General features: G+C 43.1%; 1 protein-coding gene and 1 long non-coding RNA gene across 2 annotated transcripts in view; one reads left to right on the forward strand and one right to left on the reverse strand.

Moving 5' to 3' along the window:
* Positions 1-815: 815 nt before the first annotated feature.
* Positions 816-1,606, reverse strand: LOC126298677 (uncharacterized). The gene is made up of 3 exons (XR_007552642.1): positions 1,467-1,606; positions 1,198-1,308; positions 816-1,019 (listed from the first exon to the last, which is right to left on the reverse strand). It is a non-coding gene; the product is annotated as an uncharacterized LOC126298677 (long non-coding RNA).
* Positions 1,607-1,735: 129 nt separating this feature from the next.
* LOC126298676 (epoxide hydrolase 4-like) overlaps positions 1,736-20,316 on the forward strand; it is a 110,953-nt gene continuing 92,372 nt past the window's right edge. Inside the window, exons 1-2 of the mRNA XM_049990108.1 lie at positions 1,736-2,995; positions 3,071-3,195. Coding sequence (XP_049846065.1) covers positions 2,783-2,995; positions 3,071-3,195 — 338 coding nt within the window. The 5' untranslated portion in view covers positions 1,736-2,782. The remainder of the gene's footprint in view (positions 2,996-3,070; positions 3,196-20,316) is intronic.

The raw sequence follows: 20,316 nt of genomic DNA on the forward strand, positions 1-20,316 counted from the left end.
AAAAATCTACAGTTGAGATATCAGAAATATTCAAGCATATGGCTTCTTGCTAGAAATGAAACTTTATTAATATTTGTTTGGATCATTAATCTCAGAAGCATTATAGACAGAAAAGTGGAGGTAATGGGCTTGTACCACTATTGAAATAAGCCCTTCACATTATATGACGACATGCACATTCAGCATCGGTTATGATTGGTCAAACACAGCTGTGGCTCTGAATGTATTATATTAATAAGAAGCAACATTGCCTTTTTCTCCTGAAAATATCAAGTAACGTAACAAATGTGATTCTGCTTCCAATATGACAATTTTGGTTAATAATCCACATGCCTACAGGACTTTGCAATGTTAACACAGCAGAACTCAGACATCTGTATAAGTGTAGTGAAATGAAAACAGCATTATTGAGTCATATGAATGCCTCACTTTTATTCCGGCACAGCTCAAGACTCGGGATAAAAGTTTTGCACCTGGTGTTCTACATGGCAACTTTACACACACGAACTTTTTGCCGACACTACTACCACCTACATAAGTAAGCTTTTCCTGTGTTACTTTCAAGTACTGCACTTAAGCTATTCCTGATTTAACTATAAGACCTGTACTTCCCACTTTCATATCAACAGCCTCAAAATGCATGTTGTAGACTTCGTGATATGTTACAGGTCAGTGTCACACCAAGATTGTGGAGAAGGGGGGGAGGGCGGCATGTCACTCTCCAACTAGTGTTTACCAGTAAATAAGTGGCGGAAAATTACGAGTATAGGACGGCTTAAACATGTGGAAAATGAGATTTTCATTACTCACTGTATTGAACATTTATTATTCCTTTAAAATCGCATAACATCTTCAATAAAACACAGTTTAATCACTCATGTGCACACTTATTTCACAATTATGTCACTTTTAAACTGCAAATCCTCTAAGAGCTGTCTTGAATCTTTACGAGTCTCTCTCAACAGCCTTGATGTGGATAGATACGTACAGCAACCAGTAATCAAGAGTCAGAACTGTGTCTGCAAAATCACAAGCATTGTTAAACAATTTCTGCTGTCACTAATTACAAGCAATATAATTGACAGAGTAGATTGCTAATATTAGCTGTAATGAAAGCCACTCAATGGGGTATATTTCACATGTGCAAGAACGATCTCACTGAAGTAATTAAGTCCATCGAAACACTTAGAAACTAACCTCTCGTCTGACGAAAACGGTCTAAAGACGCAGTGGCAATTTCTCCAGATCTGTTGACAATGATATTTTGAGTTATCAATTTACTGAGTGACTGAACTGTAGTTCGGGTACCTGTGAACATAACAATATATTAGAATTCATTTTCTTAACACGAACTATTACGCTACTGTATGGCTACTTACATATTAATTACACTATTAATATTTTCACAGTTGTTTCTTTAATACATAATTAGAACCAACGGAAGAACAAACGTAAAACGTACTTACCAATGACAGGTTTGTTGAGATGCAATTTTCTGTGTGGGCAGATGTAACTTTTTCATACGGTGGTAAGTCGCAGAAATCGCAGAAGTCACAGAAATCGCAGAAGTAGCAGAAGTCACAGAAATCGCGGAAGTAGCAGAAATCGCAGAAATAGCAGTGGCGGAGGGATACGCTACCTACGTTCCTTAACTGCGACAAATCACAGTTAAGAATAGCAGATACTGAAAAGTAGCATTCACAGAAATCACTGATATCGGAAAATCGCAGTTTAGCTCATCACTATCACAAAGCATGACATTCCCGCCACGTCTTCTATAGTATGTTTTGGTCTACCAACGCCGGACTAGGTCGTTTTCTTCGTCTGTTTATTTCGTTTAGTATTATTAATGCAGGACCAAATGTCATTAATTCTTCCTCTTCACTTGACTTAGGGTTTATCTTGATGTGAATACACACAGTAACCTATCAGTTCACCGCAGCAGACTATGTGAATACGTAGAAATTCAGAATTGTTGGTCATAGTGCAAACGGGAATGCGAACAACGAACAATGTTGCCAACATGTTGAGGGAACTAATTGCACACGATGTTCCGAACAAATACATGTTTGAGCTCAATGTAAACGCGCCTGTACACATCTTAAGCGATTTTACGTTTACATTTATCTACGTTGAGAGTTAACTACACTTCTTACACCAGGCTGATACTACGCTTTTTAAAATGGTTTCTCACAAATAACCGCGCCATCTGTGAAGGTCTCATAGTGCAACTCAGCAACTGATAACTTATTCTTCAATTTTAATTACAAAATACAAACATGTGAGTTTGAAAGAGATGAAACTGTGACTGCCAATGTGCATAAAAAAGAAGAAATACTCAAGAACTACCTCCTTTCGTTGGAGTCAGATGCGTACAATGGTTTCACTTTCACATGTAGTAGGGAAATATGGTAGTTCCCGTAAATATTTTACTTGCATATCATTTTAGCTCATTCTATGACAACGATTTTCTCAAAAAGATAGTGATTCACATCTTTCTCCTTTAGTACACGCATTTCTAGTTCCAGTGACACATCTTTCTCCTTTAGTGCACGCATTTCTAGTTCCAGTAACTGATGCGATTATTTCGTCATTGTTTTGCGTATCCTGATATCACAAAACCATGTACGTGACGATTAGTATTGAATACTGGAAGTCTTTGATCATAGAGGTGAAGGACGCAACTGCGTGCCCGTAGACGTCAGTTTTAAAGTTCATTGCTTGGTTGTAGTTGGTGGTAAGATTTTGCAGTGAGTGACAGTCACGGAGAACGGCAAACATAATGAGTGAAAAAGAAGCTTGTGTTGTGAGCATATCGCATTGGGATACGTTGCGAATACACGCAATATCGTGCGTTATTGGCAGCTGGGTTGTTTTCCGAAGACTCGTCAGATCATTATGGAGCCCATTAAATCTTAATCTACAGGATAGAGAGAAACCTCCTCAATGCCTGGTTGACTCTTCACTGGGGCAACATTCGTATATAAAAGTCAAAGTAAGTGTTGAAGTAATGTTTATTGCACGTCTACGCTCTGTACAGATCTCCTTAAATTATCCATATTATTCACAGGGTGCCAAACTACATTATGTAGAAGCTGGTTCACGAAGTAAGCCGATGCTTTTGCTCTTGCATGGTTTTCCTGATTGCTGGTTAACGTGGCGATACCAGATTCCAGCACTCGTAAAGCATTTCAGGTTGGTTGTTACTCAATGAAATATGCCGGCTACACAGAAACGTGCAAATATGTTGTGTTATTTAACTCTAAAACTGTATTGACAGTGATGGAACTATTTGTTTCCACATTTATAGCTATTAAATGTCAATTAAGGACTAACAACATATCAGGTGTTTAAAGATGCTGACAATCCAATCCATTATTTATCAGCACTAAATGCCTTCTCTCTTATGTGAAACTGTTGATGTGAACATGTTTCTGCACTTGATGTTACATTAAACATTATAACACTGTTCCATGTCCTTCAGTGGGTTGCAGTGTATGGATGTAAATGTGAAATATATTTCACATAAAACTTTATTTTCTAGGACATGAAGTAAAATATTTATACTTGTATTAAGATACACTCCATTCTGATGGTTTATAGAATATGACCATTTCGGTGCCACATGTCAACATTACACACTTAACTAATGACAGTTGTTAGGACAATGTTAGGAAATTATCACTTTATCCTCAGAGGCTCAGGTTGAAGTAAATGAGATTTGTATGCTTACATATACATGGTAATTTTTGGTAGTGTTAAAATACCTTTGCTAATGCAAAATGTTGGTTCCTCTTTGATGGCGGCTTATTCATACTAACCTATTGTTGTTCATTTTTATATATATATCTGCCACTTAGGTCGACCAACACATTTACAACATTTATGTGATAAAGCTATGCCAATGATTTGGCCAATATGATGCTTTTACGTTGTTTATATTAATAGAGGCATATTAGGGATGTGACACATTCATTTGATATTTCTTGAAAGTGACACAGAGAGCAATTATTAGTATGTTCCTAACTTTATTTGAAAATATTCTGGTGTTTAAATTTTGCATATCGACTGAAGACCATTCAAATAAATTGTTATTCAAGGGCAGTGTACTATTAGAAACATTGTTTTAATTTCTGCTGCGAGATGTGATGGACAGCATTGCAGCCTTAAAAAAACTAAACTGACCAGTTTAAACTGTTGTAACTGAATGGTGTCCATGTAGTTAATTATTTTCTTTAATGCTAAACAAACACACTACTGTGTATTTTATTGGGAAGAATAGGTGTTGTTCCCGTATTTGTAAGCCAGAATTCATAACTAAACAAACTTGTTCATGGATTTTTATTCAGTACAATAATTTCATACTAATGAAGTGATATGCATACTGTAATCATTCTGCAGTGTTTATTTCTCTTGATAACCAACTTTTGGCTTAAAAGGTCTTTGTGAAATAACATTAAGTTTGCACTTTCTCTAGAGGAAACAGTAAACTGAAACAGTTAATTTGCTTTGAAGATTGTGAAAAGGTAGCACTGCTGTGGTCACCATAGTATTCTTTCTCTTTCCTGTCCAATTTTACTTAAGTATTCCATAATTCACACAGTCTGGAGGATGCAGGAAGAAGGCCAATGGAAGTTGTGGACAGAAGCACAGAGATAGGAGTTTATAGAATACATTAATATAAAAAAGTTGGTACTACAAATATTGCAATAAAATCTGATTTCATTACTTAAAAGTTTGAGTCACTGTGGATATTCACTGAAGAGTTAAGCTGTTGTACACATAAAAAAAGTAAAAACCTCCTATCCAAGTGAGAGATAGAATCATCTAGCTTGTGAGACACATACTAAGTAATTACACAACCTGCAAATTGACCTTTGAATACACCTACCAGGTCAGTTATAGGGGCACCTGAACCATGGTGTATCTTGACATTTTTCAGATTAACAATTCATTGACAGAGTGGGAAAAAGTGATAAGTGACACAAAGAATCCTTGGCCTGTCTTCGGACAGTTCCACTTTGACCTTGATGGTAGTGAGGCAGCAATAACACATTGTAGTATCTACTTTGAGAGTCCAAAAGTGTTGGGAAGCCCTTCTCATTCGTGACCTCTCGAGAGCATCCACAATTCATGGAGATTGGTTAGAGCTGGGTCCAAGATGCACACACCTTGTGCAGTAATATCCAGATGCACTAAATAATATTTTGGTCAGGTGACCTGACAATTTAGGATTGATAAGGTTGTGCATTGTTTTGCTGAAGGAATTGCCAGTGGCATGATGTAAGTGAACAAACATTTGTACGTGGCTGGGTAAAAGGCTCCTGTACCATTCAGTGTCACAAACATAATTTCATTTAAATGTACAACTGTATGAGAGGACCTTAAATGTATGCCAATATGTGACATGTAATGATAGTTGGACACTGTCTCCATGCTCAGTGTCAATGGCAGTGTTCTTGCCCATATGTTAATCTGTGTCACAGTCCATGTAGAGAGAAGAGGTGCGTGTGTGGAGGCTGTGGCTTCTGCACTTCATAATTGGGGGATAGTTCTGTATGGTATGGCTATCTAGCTTTGAATTGGTGAGACATTTGCTCACAGAGACCTGTGTATTTGATATTCAAATTTCTGTTTATCTTTGATGGGATACTATCAAGTTGATGTCAGTGGCAATTGGCACTGATACTAATACCTCTCTCTGAATCAAAGTACCTTTGGGCTTATCATTTACATGATGGCACGTGAGATTCTCCATCACTAGAACATCTGAGATGGAGTGTCCTATGTGTTGGGCATAACACAATATGGCCTTGACCAGATGTGCTGCTATCGTGCATTTTGCTCATCCTGTGTTACTGTAAAGCTGTTGGTCAGTATAAGGTCTGAAGAGATTCCAGTTATGTGACACACTATTCTATTCAAACAATCCCCAATCCAGTTGCTCATGAGTATTGTGTAGCATTCTTAATGGCACTGTTTGTTTATTTAGAGTGACTGGAACATCTATTACTTCGTGTAAGAAACTTAATCTTAGTTTTCAAACATCATTCCCTGAACTTTAAACCCTTTCACTATTGGATGGCTTGCACAAGTGCATGGAAAATGACAAGATTTGGATACATAATACTATAAAATAAGTTTTGTGCAGTCTCTTATTGCTGGCAATATGGGTATGGCCTGTGCATCCACCTCATCATTTTCAGTTTCAGATTTGACTGCATTTGAGAGAACTGCATCTCATGACCAAGGAGAGATTATTCTGCATCCAATTACAATAAACTCGTTTGAAAGTTGCTGGCACACCTGCATTAAGGGACTTCCAAATCGTCAGGATTGGAGACAGGACTAAAGATGGGGTGGCTGTTGTAATTGATGAGAGGTACCACTCCTCTCCCAACCCTCTTACCACTGCTGTCCAAGTAATTGAATTGAAAGCTCTTGCGCCGAAGATCACAATGTGTTCTTTATAGTTTCCACTGCATGATATGCTGGTTGTAAATACACTGACAGCTTTTCCAGGTACTCGCTCCAGCCATTCATTCTCTCAAGTGAGTTCAGTGCATGCAGTGTGCTGGAAGGCTCAGCTACCACGTGCCCCAAGGGGTTGTATTATTGAGTTCTTCATCCAGTCAGTGTATCTGACTTCTGAACTGTGGTCAGAGGACTCTTTCTTTTCTACAGCTAAAAGATCTTCAGCAATTGACCTCTTTTTTTTTTTTTTCCTCTCCAGCTATTGCAGACTCTGTCCAGGGGAAGAGGCTACAAATTTTTATTCCAGTGAAACACACTTTCTAGTGTGTATCCACCTGCTAAGTGGTACAGTGTCAGGTTGAGACTACAATGATGGATGCTCTAAAGGGCAAATTGGTCACGATACAGTTAGCAGGCTATCTTCAAACAGGATTGTGCCCAGGAGATTGTTGATCATATAACCTATTTGATCCACGGAGCTGCTGTCGATTTCGTTTGCCAGTCTAGGAACCATCTCAGATGACAATCCGTTCCTTGGTGGAATAAAGAATGTTACAGGCAGTCGGAGCCAGGCATTCAGCTTTGGAGAAATTCAAACACTGTCCAACTGCAAAAAATCTTTTGCCTTCAGGGCTGTGAGAGCACAAGCAAGGTGAGCGATAAAAGTAATACTGAAAGGAATTCACCACTTCCATCAGTCAGTCCGTTTCCACTGTGAGAGTTTGAGAATCGGTATGGAGGATTTCAGCAGGTGCTGTACATCTCCCCTTACGGTTTTGATGCAAAATGGGGTATTTATGTACCTAGAAATGTGGCTCAGGTTTTTAGCTTTGTCATGCGGCAAACTCTAGAGTTCCAGATGTTCTGTAGAGACAAGAAGGTTCTGTTTCTTCTTGTGTAATAAGGAGTTCTACAATCGTCCATTCTCCACGTAGGAACCAGAATCAGCTCTGTCTGCAGCCAGAGACATTGCTCCAGGACTGGATCAGGTTCATTATGCCATAGTCATCTGTGCCCTGGGGCCAAAGATGAGCTCCTATCTTGTTCCAATCAGATGTTGTTTGATGGCTAGTACCCAACCACTTGGAAAGAGGCAATATTAATTCTCATATGAAAACCAGGTATAGGTTGTATCTACCATCAGAGTTCCTGGAGTGTAGCCCTTACCAGCTGTATGGGTGAGACTCAAGAACGCATGTTCGAATGCTGCCTTGTCTCGGTACTTGAATCCAGAGTTCACATGTGCCACTTTTAGTGTGGTTTCAGGTGCAACCATTCCACCATTTACAACTTAATTCCACTATAGTCGGTGAGACAGGAGTGTCTCTTATGCTGAATCCATTTAGTGATATTGTGACCATGAAAAGGTGTATGACACCACTTGGAGGTAAAATATCCTTCACCAACTTCATGGATGAGGAACTATGTTTGTGACTGCTGCTTCTTATTCAGTTCTCCCTCAGTGCTAGATACTTTATAGTATTTCTGATGCCTCACGTGACTCATTATGTTCAACAGATTGGGGTCCACCTAGGAAGTGTACTCATGTGGGAACTATGGCTGACAGTCAAGAAGCTGGAAACATGAAACAATAAAACTGGTTTTAGGTTCTCACTACACAAGACTGCTTCTTAATTTCAACTGTGCTCATCATGGTTTTAATGAATTAGTGCTCACGGTGGGGAACAGTATTCTAACTTTCAAAGACAATAATGTTTTTTTTAAATCTACTATTTAACTCAAAACTAACCTGGCTACCACACCTGAAAGACCAGCAAACAAAGGACATAACATCATTGACTATTTTGAAATACCTGGATGGAAAGATGTGGGTGAGCTGTCAGCTACTGCCCTATGCAATTTCTTACAGCATTTGTTAGATCATGATTAGATTGTATTTGTGTTTGAGCACATACTTTTTACCTCAACATGGTATGTGCTGTCCACCATGAGGGCATTTGTATATCATCTGAGACATAAGGGACCACTCCAGACTTGGCAGCACCTCCTTCTGATCTCTATTTTTGAAAATTTTCTTGAAGAGTGAGCCATTTGGGGAAGGGTGCCTTACATGGTGCATCGTGCATTGAGATTTTTAGCCCACTTTCTCATCGTGGCATTACAGTCCTGCTCATCCTCCATTTCTTGAGCGAGGACACCTTCCTGAGTGCATTTTCCTTCATCCACTATGCAGTGTCGTTTCCTGTGCCGACAATGTCCGTGGAATTTTTTGCACCTCATATCCAGCAAGGTAGCTAGTCTGTTGTGGTGCCCCCGACTACACAGGGATGGCTCCACTGATGCCTACGCCGTTAACTCGCGTGTGCCAAGGGGTAGATACCCGTGATCCTGGGGCATTGGGACTCCCAGCAATGGCCATCCTGCCAAGTGGCCTTTGCTGTGTCTGGGTGACACCCTTGGGGAGGGTTCCTGGTCGGAGTGGGTGGCACCAGGGCAGATGACGCGCACCACGTTATCAGTTGTTGGTGATCAAACGCCAGCAGTGTTCAAAGTCTCAGTACAATGCAAGAAAGCACAATCCCAAATCATTCCCATCCCTGGCTACACCATGGGAGGAACACCAGGCTAAGGATGGCAGCGAATTTTATTCGCCCTGGTACCTCGTGTATACGAGAGCTGATGGGGAATCTTTCATGATGATGAAGCCTCAGTTTTTGTTGAGCATTTAGAGGACAAGTTTGGGGAGTTGGGGAGCTTGTCCAAAATGAAATCTGGGTCAGTCTTGATCAAAACATCATTCTCTGCCCAGTCACAGGGGTTACATCTACATGACTACTCTGCAATTCACATTTAAGTGCTTGGCAGAGGGTTCATTGAACCACAATCATACTATCTCTCTACTATTCCACTCCCGAACAGCGAGCGGGAAAAACGAACACCTAAACCTTTCTGTTCGAGCTCTGATTTCTCTTATTTTATTTTGATGATCATTCCTACCTATGTAGGTTGGGCTCAACAAAATATTTTCGCATTCGGAAGAGAAAGTTGGTGACTGAAATTTCGTAAAAAGGTCTCGCCGCGCCGAAAAACGTCTATGCTGTAATGACTTCCATCCCAACTCGTCTATCATATCTGCCACACTCTCTCCCCTATAACGCGATAATACAAAACGAGCTGCCCTTTTTTGCACCCTTTCGATATCCTCCGTCAATCCCACCTGGTAAGGATCCCACACCGTGCAGCAATATTCTAACAGAGGACGAACGAGTGTAGCGTAAGCTGTCTCTTTAGTGGACTTGTTGCATCTTCTAAGTGTCCTGCCAATGAAACGCAACCTTTGGCTCGCCTTCCCGACAATACTATCTATGTGGTCCTTCCAACTGAAGTTGTTCGTAATTTTAACACCCAGGTACTTAGTTGAATTGTCAGTTTTGAGAATTGTACTATTTATCGAGTAATCGAATTCCAACGGATTTCTTTTGGAACTCATGTAGATCATCTCACCCTTTTCGTTATTTAGCGTCAACTGCCACCTGACACACCATACAGCAATCTTTTCTAAATCGCTTTGCAACTGATACTGGCCTTCGGATGACTTTACTAGACGGTAAATTACAGCATCATCTGCGAACAATCTAAGAGAACTGCTCAGATTGTCACCCAGGTCATTTATATAGATCAGGAACAGTAGAGGTCCCAGGACGCTTCCCTGGGGAACACCTGATATCACTTCAGTTTTACTCGATGATTTGCCGTCTATTGCTACGAACTGCGACCTTCCTGACAGGAAATCACGAATCAAGTCGCACAACTGAGACGATACCCCATAGCTCCACAGCTTGATTAGAAGTCGCTTGTGAGGAACGGTGTCAAAAGCTTTCCGGAAATCTAGAAATACGGAATCAACTTGAGATCCCCTGTCGATAGCGGCCATTACTTCGTGCTGCCATTACTGCGTTGCACAAGAGCGATGTTTTCTGAAGCCATGCTGATTACGTGTCAATAGAGCGTTCCCTTCGAGGTGATTCATAATGTTTGAATACAGTATACGCTCCAAAACCCTACTGCAAACCGACGTCAATGATATAGGTCTGTAGTTAAATGGATTACTCCTACTACCCTTCTTGAACACTGGTGCGACGTGCGCAATTTTCCAATCTGTAGGTTCAGATCTATCTGTGAGCGAGCGGTTGTATATGACTGCTAAGTAGGGAGCTATAGTATCAGCGTAATCTGAAAGGAACCTAATCGGTATACAATCTGGACCTGAAGACTTGCCCGTGTCAAGCGATTTGAGTTGCTTCGCAACCACTAAGGTATCTACTTCTAAGAAACTCATGCTATCAGATGTTCCTGTTTCAAATTCTGGAATATTCCATTCGTCTTCCCTGGTGAAGGAATTTCGGAAAACTGCGTTCAATAACTCCGCTTTAGCGGCACAGTCGTCGATAACAGTACCATCGGCACTGCGCAGCGAAGGTATTGACTGCGTCTTGCCGCTTGTGTACTTTACATACGACCAGAATTTCTTCGGATTTTCTACCAAATTTCGAGACAATGTTTCGTTGTGGAACCTATTAAAGGCATCTCGCATCGAAGTACGTGCCAAATTTCGCGCGTCTGTAAATTTTAGCCCATCTTCGGGATTTCGCGTTCTTCTGAACTTCGCATGCTTTTTCCGTTGCCTCTGCAACAGCGTTCGGACCTTTTTTGTGTACCACGGGGGATCCGTTCCATCTCTTACCAATTTATGAGGTATGAATATCTCAATTGCTGTTGCTACTATATCTTTGAATTTGAGCCACATCTCGTCTACATTCGCATAGTCAGTTCGGAAGGAATGGAAATTGTCTTTTAGGAAGGCTTCTAGTGGCACTTTATTCGCTTTTTTAAATAAAATTATTTTGCGTTTGTTTCTGATGGATTTGGAAGAAATGGTATTGAGCCTAGCTAAAATGACCTTGTGATCACTAATCCCTGTATCAGTCATGATGCTCTCTATCAGCTCTGGATTGTTTGTGGCCAAGAGGTCAAGTGTGTTTTCGCAACCATTTACAATTCGCGTGGGTTCGTGGACTAACTGCTCGAAATAATTTTCGGAGAATGCATTTAGGACAATCTCGGAAGACGTTTTCTGCCTACCACCGGTTTTGAACAAGTATTTTTGCCAACATACCGAGGGTAGGTTGAAGTCCCCACCAACTATAACCGTATGAGTGGGGTATTTATTTTTTACGAGACTCAAACTTTCTCTGAACTGTTCCGCAACTGTATCATCGGAGTCTGGGGGTCGGTAGAAGGAGCCAATTATTAACTTAATTCGGCTGTTAAGTATAACCTCCACCCATACCAATTCGCACGGAGTATCTACTTCGACTTCACTACAAGATAAACCACTACTGACAGACACAAACACTCCACCACCAATTCTGCCTAATCTATCTTTCCTGAACACCGTCTGAGACTTCGTAAAAATTTCTGCAGAACTTACTTCAGGCTTTAGCCAGCTTTCTGTACCTATAACGATATCAGCTTCTGTGCTTTCTATTAGCGCTTGAAGCTCAGGGACTTTTCCAGCGCAACTACAACAATTTAAAACTATAATTCCGACTGTTCCTTGATCCAAGCACGTCCTGTATATGCCAAGCACCCTTTGACATTGCAGCCCATCCCGCACTTTCCCGAGGCCTTCTAACCTAAAAAAACCGCCCAGTCCACGCCACACAGCCTCCGCTACCCGTGTAGCCGCCAGCTGAGTGTAGTGAACTCCTGACCTATTCAGCGGAACCCGAAACCCCACCACCCTATGGCGCAAGTCAAGGAATCTGCAGCCAATACGGTCGCAAAACCGTCTGAGCCTCTGATTCAGACCCTCCACCCGGCTCTGCACCAAAGGTCCGCAGTCGGTTCTGTCAACGATGCTGCAGATGGTGAGCTCTGCCTTCATCTCGTAAGCAAGACCGGCAGCCTTCACCAAATCAGATAGCCGCTGGAATCCAGAGAGAATTTCCTCAGATCCAAAGCGACACACGTCATTAGTGCCGACATGTGCCACCACCTGCAGCTGGCTGCACCCTGTACTCTTCATGGCATCCGGAAGGACCCTTTCCACATCAGGAATGACTCCTCCCGGAATGCACACAGAGTGCACACTGGATTTCTTCCCCTCCTTAGCCACCGTATCCCTAAGGGTCCCCATTACGCGCCTAACATTGGAGCTCCCAACTACCAGTAAGCCCACCCTCTGCGATTGCCCGGACCTTGAAGGCTGAGAATGATTCTCTGAAACAGGGCAGGCAGCTGCATCTGGCTCAGCCAGAGACAGTGCCTGAAACTGGTTTGTCAGACGCACCGGGGAAGCTTTCTGATCAGCCTCCGGGGACGCCTTTCGCTGCCTGCCACGCCTTGGAACGACCTCCCAATCAACCACAGGCGAGGGCTCAGTCCCACTGCGGGCAGCAACCGGGGCAACCACAGCGGCAGACCGATCTGGGGACAGACGGGACGAGGTTGACATCCCCGTGATACCAGAGTCCGGCTCCCCACAGTGGTGCCCATTGGCAACAGCCTCAAGCTGTGCGACCGAAGTCAGCGCCGATTGCAGCTGTGAGCGAAGGGATGCCAAGTCGGCCCTCATCCGAACACAGCAATCACAGTCCCTGTCCATTCTAATCGATGTTTTAACAACAGTTACCGAAACACGAGTCCGTGCCTAGATAACGCAAGTGGAACACGCAAAGAATGTATCAACTAACCTGTACAAATGCCTAACGACTGTGCTACAATCTGCTGAATTTACGATTACAGTAACTAAAACTCGAAATTGCACCTCCTATACGAAACTCACACGCAATTTAAATAAGAATCTACGAAGTAAACACTAAAGCGCGATGCTACAACTGTCAAGTACTATAATACGCCCGAAATATATGAATTAAACAATGCAAGTACCCAAAAACACGCAAAGAAATTAATTAAACTATCTAACAAATAAGTAAGCTAGGGTTATACGACTTGCTGCTGCAGCTACTTATCCAACGGCTGGGGGATGTTTCTGTAACCATCACGTCCCACAAGAGCTTATATATGGTCCAGGCTCTCATACTACAGAGGGACCTTGTTTTGCAGTCTGACGATGAACTGCGTGCCAATTTAGAGCGGCGAGGTGTACATTTTGTTTGGCATGCCCACCAGGGTCCAAGGGATAAACAGGTTGTCACTGGCACCTTCATCTTGGCCTTCGAGGGTGATATATTACCTGAGAAGGTCAAGATGATGATCTACCGCTGTGACATTTGCCTGTATCCCTCCCCTGTTGTTGTGCTTTAAATGCTGGAGGTTCGTCCATATGTCTTCCGCTGTACTGCCAGCCCCACCTGTCGAGATTGTGGACGACCATCGCATCTCAATACTCCATGTGCCCCACCTCCCATCTGTGTCAACTGTGAAGATAATCATTCACCGTGGTCACCAGACTGCAGGATTTTACAGAAAGATAGGAAAATCCAGGAATATAAGACCCTGGACCGACTGACCTATGCTGATGCTAAGAGGAAATTCGAACGGCTACATCCTGTATGTATGGCATTGTCTTACGCCAATGCTACAACAGTTCTAGCTCCGTCAGCTCCACCAACCTCAGTCACTTCCGAACTGTAAGACCACATGCCCCTTCCCTTTTGTTCCTGCACCACCTACTTCAAGAGCAACACTCCCCCAACAGTCGGGGATATCAGTCCCTACTTCTGCACTGGAGAAGTGTAAGTCTTTTTCGGCTCCTCTTGCTAGGAAGGGTTCCCTTGTGTCACTCCCTTCCCAGGTTGCTACTAGTGGTCAACAGTGGCTGAAGAGCTCAAAAGCAGCTGGTTGTAGGGCTTCACACTCATTTTCAGTCCCAGAGACTGAATCGGTGAAGTCCTCCCAGCTAGGGAAACCCAAGGAGCAGCTAGAGAAAGCCAAAAAGAAGATCCCCAAGACCAAGGGAATTGAGGTGGCACCCACACCACTGCTACCCAAAAGCTCCGAGTCTGTGGATGAGGTGGAGATTCTGGCGTCCGCTGAGGACCTAGATTTTGCTGGACCCTCAGACATAATGGATATAGACTGCTCAGGCAAAATGTTGGTGGCATTAGGTGACCATGAGGCGTAAACTGCCTCATTGAATGTTACATATCTTCCCAGTCTCAAGATGTCATCCTCCGTGGATTTGTGACCGTTTTTTCCACCGCCTGGCTGAGCTGTGGCAGCTGTTAAGCTTTACATCTGCTTTCTGCATTGCCCTCCAGGAAACATGGTTCCCAGCATTGCAGACACCTGCCCTCTGCAGCTATAAGGAATATTACAGGAACCATAGCGACTATAATCAAGTGTCAGGTGGAGTTTGTGTTTATGTTCTAAACTCAGTCTGTAGTGAAACTGTGCCCCTTCAAACACTTTTTGAGGCTGTGGCTACCAGAATGATGGCACAGGAAGTAACTGTCTGCAATGTGTATATTCCGCCAGATGGCGCAGTACCCCTAAATGTATTAGCTGCACTGATTGATCAGCTCCCTAAACCTTTCCTTATTTTGGAGATTTTAACACCCCTAACCTCTTGTTGGGTGGCACCGTGCTTATTGACCAAGGCAGAGATGTTGAAACTGTACTGTCTTACTGTTTCAGTTTGACCTCTGTCTCTTAACTATTGGGGCCACCACACACATCAGTGTGGCTCATGGCAGTTACTTGGCCATTGATTTATCAATCTGCAGCCCAGGACGTCTCCCATCTATCAACTGAAGAGCACAGGACGATCTGTCTGGAAGTGACCACTTCCCCATCGTGATTATCACTCCCCTGGCATCAGGCACAGATGCCTGCCCAGATGGGCTTAAAACAAGGCGGACTGGGAAACTTCAACCTCTACAGTCACTGCTGAACCTCCCCCACACGGGAACATCGATGTGTTGATTGAACAGTTGGCTACAACAGTCCTTTCTGTGACAGAAAATGAGATCCCTTGCTCTTTAACTGCCACTGGCGAAAGGCAGTCCCTTGGTGGTAGGTGGAAGTCGCTGAAGCAATTAAGGAGTGTCGGCGAGATCTACAGTGGCATAAGCAGCACCCTTCCTTGTAACACCTCATGGCCTTTAAACAGTTCCATGCCCACATTTGCCAACTTATCAAACAACGGAAGCAGGAGTGTTGGGAGAGCTGCGTCTCGACCACTGGGTGCCATCGTCACCTTCCCAAGTCTGGACAAGGATCAAATGTGTTCTCAGGTACCAGACCTCAACAGTTGTTCCCGGTGTTAACATTAATGGCGTGTTACCTACCAATGCAATCACGATTGCCAACCACTTTGCTGAGCCCTATGCTTGAGCCCCTGCATCATAGAATCCCCCCCCCCCCTCCCCCCCCCCCCCCCCCCCCCCCCCCCGCCTTTCGCAATCCCAAACGTTGGATGAAAGGGAAAGTCCTCTCATTCACTGCACGCCACAGTGAATCCTATAATACCCCAGCTACAGAGTGGGAGCTCCTCAGTGCCCTTGCACATTGCCCCGACACAGCTCCTGGGCCATATCTCTCATCTGACTACAAACGACATCTTGTCATCTTCAACCAGATCTGGAGCGATGGTCCCTCGAGTCTGCCATCAAAACAGCCTTTTCCAGATGCCAACACCTGGTTGCTGTCTTTTGGTTTATGAATAGCGCAGGACACGACCTGGTGACATCATATCCTTGCCACATTATACGAGTGTGATGTCAGAGGCCCACTCCAGATTTTTATCTAAAATTTCCTGTCACTTTGTACTTTCTGTGTAAAAGTTGGTGCCTCCCGTAGTCCCCCTGCCTCCATATCCAGAATTAGGTCCCGCAGGGCTCAGTATTGAGTGTGTCTCTATTTTTAGTGGCCATTAATGGTCTGGCAGCAGCTGTAGGGTCACCCTTCTCACCCTCTCTGTATGCTGATTGACTTCTACATTTCAAACTACTTCACCAGTACTGGTGTTGCTGAGTGTTGCCTACAGGGAGCCATCCACAAAGCGCAGTCATGGGCTGTAACCCGTTGTTTGCAGTTTTCGGCTGCCAAGTTGTGTGTTATGTACTTCTGTCGGTGTTGTACCATTCATGCGGAACCAGAACTTTACCTTAATGATGATCCACTCACTGTAGTAGACACACATCGATTCTTGGGTCTGGATTTTGACACTCGATTGACTTGGCTTCCTCACCTCCATTAGCTTAAGCAGAAGCGCTGGCAGCACCTGAATGCCCTCCACTGCCTGGGCAACACCAACTGGGGTGCAGATCGCTCTACGCTGCTGCAGCTCTGCAAAGCCCTTGATCAATCCCATCTTGACTATGGGAGTCTCGTTTATGGTTCGGTAGCAGCTGCAGCATTGCCTTTACACGACCCAGTGCACCACTGAGACGTTTGCCTAGTGACAGGAGCTTTTAGGATGACTCCGGTGACCAGCGTCCTGGTGGAGGCCAGAGTCCCTCCATTGCAGGTTAGGCGTGCACAACTGCTGGCCAGTTATGTTGCACACGTTTGTAGTTCTCCTGCGCATCCGAATTACCGTTTCTTTTTCCTGCCCCGGCGGTTCATCTCCTGCATTGGTGGGGCCTCTTGCAGGGACTCTGTGGTTCTCTGTTGGCTCCGTATTGGCCACGTTTGGGTGATACATGGCTACCTCCTGCACCGTGATGACCCACCTCAGTTTCGGTGCAGTGCCTAGCTGACAGTGGCCCGTATCTTAGTGAACTGTCCTTCTTTGGCTGCCGTTCGACCGACTCTTCAGTTATTGGGCTCATTGCCATTAATTTTAGCTGACAACACCTCATCGGCTAATTTAGTTTTACTTTTTATATGTGAGGGTGGGTTTTATCATTCTATATAATTTTTTGTGCATGTCTTTTTGTCCCTTTGTGTTCTCCACTCTAATGCTTTTAGGCTGGATGTTTTAATGTGTCACAGAGTGGCTGGCTTTTCCTTTTTATTCTCATGCACAGCCAGGCACAGTCATCTGCTCCCTTGTTTTTATTCCTTCTACCTGTTTCTTGCTTCTCTCAGTGGTTTTCTTTTCCTGTTTTGTCTGTAGTAATGTTGGTTGTCCTTCTGGTTCTTCCATTCTCCTGTTGTTGTGCTCTATGTCTTCTTTCTTTTCTTCTTTTCCTTATGTAGTTATTTTACGGGAATAAGGGACCGATGACCTCGTAGTTTGTCCCTCCCCCCACCCCCCCTCCCTCCCTCATTTAAACCAACCAACCAGAATTTCATTGGATTTTTTCAGTAACATTCTGCTACAGTAGTTTTTGGAGGCTTCACACGTGGCTCTCTTGACAGCCAAATGCATTTCATTCAGCTTCTGTATGTACCCCTATGTTTTGTTTTAAACCTATTATGTGGTATTCTCTCTTTCCTTAGAAGTTCTTCTGCAATGTCTGTGTACCCTGGAGAGACCTTCCTATAATGTAGTGATCAACTGGGTATGTATCATCCAGTACATTGTCAATTATTCTTTTAAATTTGATCCATAGCTCCTATCACATACTCCAGTTCTGAGCTGTGAAAGTTCAGAGTTCCTCATTGAGGTGTAATACTACTGCTTCTTCATGTAGTTTACTGAACATATCAGTCTCTCTAAATGTTTTAGTTGTCCTTCATACTTCAGTCATCATCGTTGCACAACTGCCTCGGTACAGTTCAGTGTGGACAACCTCAAAGTGATCACATTTATTTGTTGCCATTAGATCTAACATATTTTCAGGAGTTGGGTTCTGAACTATCTGTTCTGTTTCACATGGTGTCCTGTCACATACAAAACTGTAATTTTCCCAATTGATTGTTGTATGATTGAAGTCTCCTCCAGTGATTACACCATGATATGGGAACTTAAGTCATAGGTAGCAGAGGTTTTCTCTAAGGTTAGTTAAATCAGGAAGCTAGTCTGGTGGTTGATAGGATCCAATTATAATCTTAGGCCCACCTTTGACACTGAGTCTTGCCCAAACAATCTTGCAGGCACCTTCAATTTTTATCTTGATGGATTTGAGTTTTTTGTGTACTGTGACAAATACTCCACCTCCAATTCTCGTTAGACAATCCATTCAATAGATACTTAAAATTTCCCCAAAAAAATCCACTGATATAAACTTCAGGTTTTAACAAATTTTCTGTAAATAGTATTATGTGAACTTCACTGCTTTTTACAAGGATGCACAGAAAAGTAATGCTTCCGATTTTTTTCGTGAAACCTCGTAAAGCTTTTAAAACAAAAAAAATGTTCTTAACATTCTAAATCTTTATTCATGTCTGCATATTTAATTCTCAACGTAGTGATCCTGGCGACGAACACAATTTTCTCAACAAGACACTACTTTGTTGACACTATCAATGTAGAATGTTTGACTTTTCGATGAAGTGACAACCACACCTTTTCTTGTGCTGCTTGATTCCTATCAGAGTGAAGTCCTAGAAGGGTATTTCCAAGTTTTGGAAATGGATGAAAATTGGATGGGATGAAGTTGGGACTGTTTTGGAAGATTATCAATGACAGTGAACCCAATGCATCAGATTATTTCAGGTTTTGCAGTTCTCATGTGTGGTTTGGCATTGTCATGATGAAGTGGGTGTTCCATATGTGCACAAACTCTTTGAAGTCAAAAGTCGATTACAGTATGCTGTTTCTCATACACACAGTCATGTTATTGCCACCATGTTACACACTACAATTGAGAGCCCTCTAGAAGCAGATGGATGCAAATATTTAGACTATGAAGAATAAAGATGTAGAAAATTAATAAAATCTGTTTTATTAAAAAAGCTTTAACAGTTTTCACATAAAAAATTTGGAGACATTACTTTCTGCGTGCTCTTGTAGTTCTTCAGACTTGGACACTTTATTGTGAATGCTTTGACAGTTAACTAATCAGCTTTTGATGTTCTTGCCTGTGGGAGGGATTTATTTTGATCTTACACTGATACTTTCCATTATCTTTCAGATTTAGTTACATGGTCTGAATGGAGAGTTGTCTAACTCAAAAAATCCTTTTGTGCAAGCCGCACACATTCAGGTACTTGGGTAAGAACCTCTGACATGTGGTGCACACTAGACCCATTTAGTGGGGCCTTACAGTTTTCGTCCCTAAGGTGAAGTCTAGGAAGTCACTGCGTATCTTGTCGCAGAACCTTCAAATTCTCTGGTTCAAGCATTCCACTTGACTGGGAACATGGGGACGGACCACAATCTATTCATTGAACAATGCTGCAGATATTCATCGTTGTTGAAACTCCATAAGCAAAGCTGGTTCTTCAGCCTTCTCTGCCAATTTCTGGAATGATCCAGGTATGACCTAGGAGCCCAGGCAACAGGTGCCATTTGTCCCAGAGTGAACCACAGTCGGCAATTGGTTGCAACCTGTTCCTCAATGGCTGCTGAAATAGCATCCTTATATATATATCCCTATGAAATCCCCAAACCACCTTCCCTACCCTCTGGCTCCTACCCTTGTAACTGCCCCCAGTGTAAAACCTGTCCCATGCACCCTCCCACCACCACCTACTCCAGTCCTGTAACCCGGAAGGTGTACACGATCGAAGGTAGAGCCACGTGTGAAAGCACCCACGTGATTTACCAACTGACCTGCCTACACTGTGACGCATTCTGTGTGGGAATGACCAGCAACAAACTGTCCATTCGCATGAATGGACACAGGCAGACAGTGTTTGTTGGTAATGAGGATCACCCTGTGGCTAAACATGCCTTGGTGCACGGCCAGCACATCTTGGCACAGTGTTACACCGTCCGGGTTATCTGGATACTTCCCACTAACACCAATCTATCCGAACTCCGGTGGTGGGAACTTGCCCTTCAATATATCCTCTCTTCCCGTT

This window comes from Schistocerca gregaria, chromosome X (genome assembly GCF_023897955.1).
Source record: "Schistocerca gregaria isolate iqSchGreg1 chromosome X, iqSchGreg1.2, whole genome shotgun sequence".
Classification (NCBI taxonomy): domain Eukaryota; kingdom Metazoa; phylum Arthropoda; class Insecta; order Orthoptera; family Acrididae; genus Schistocerca; species Schistocerca gregaria.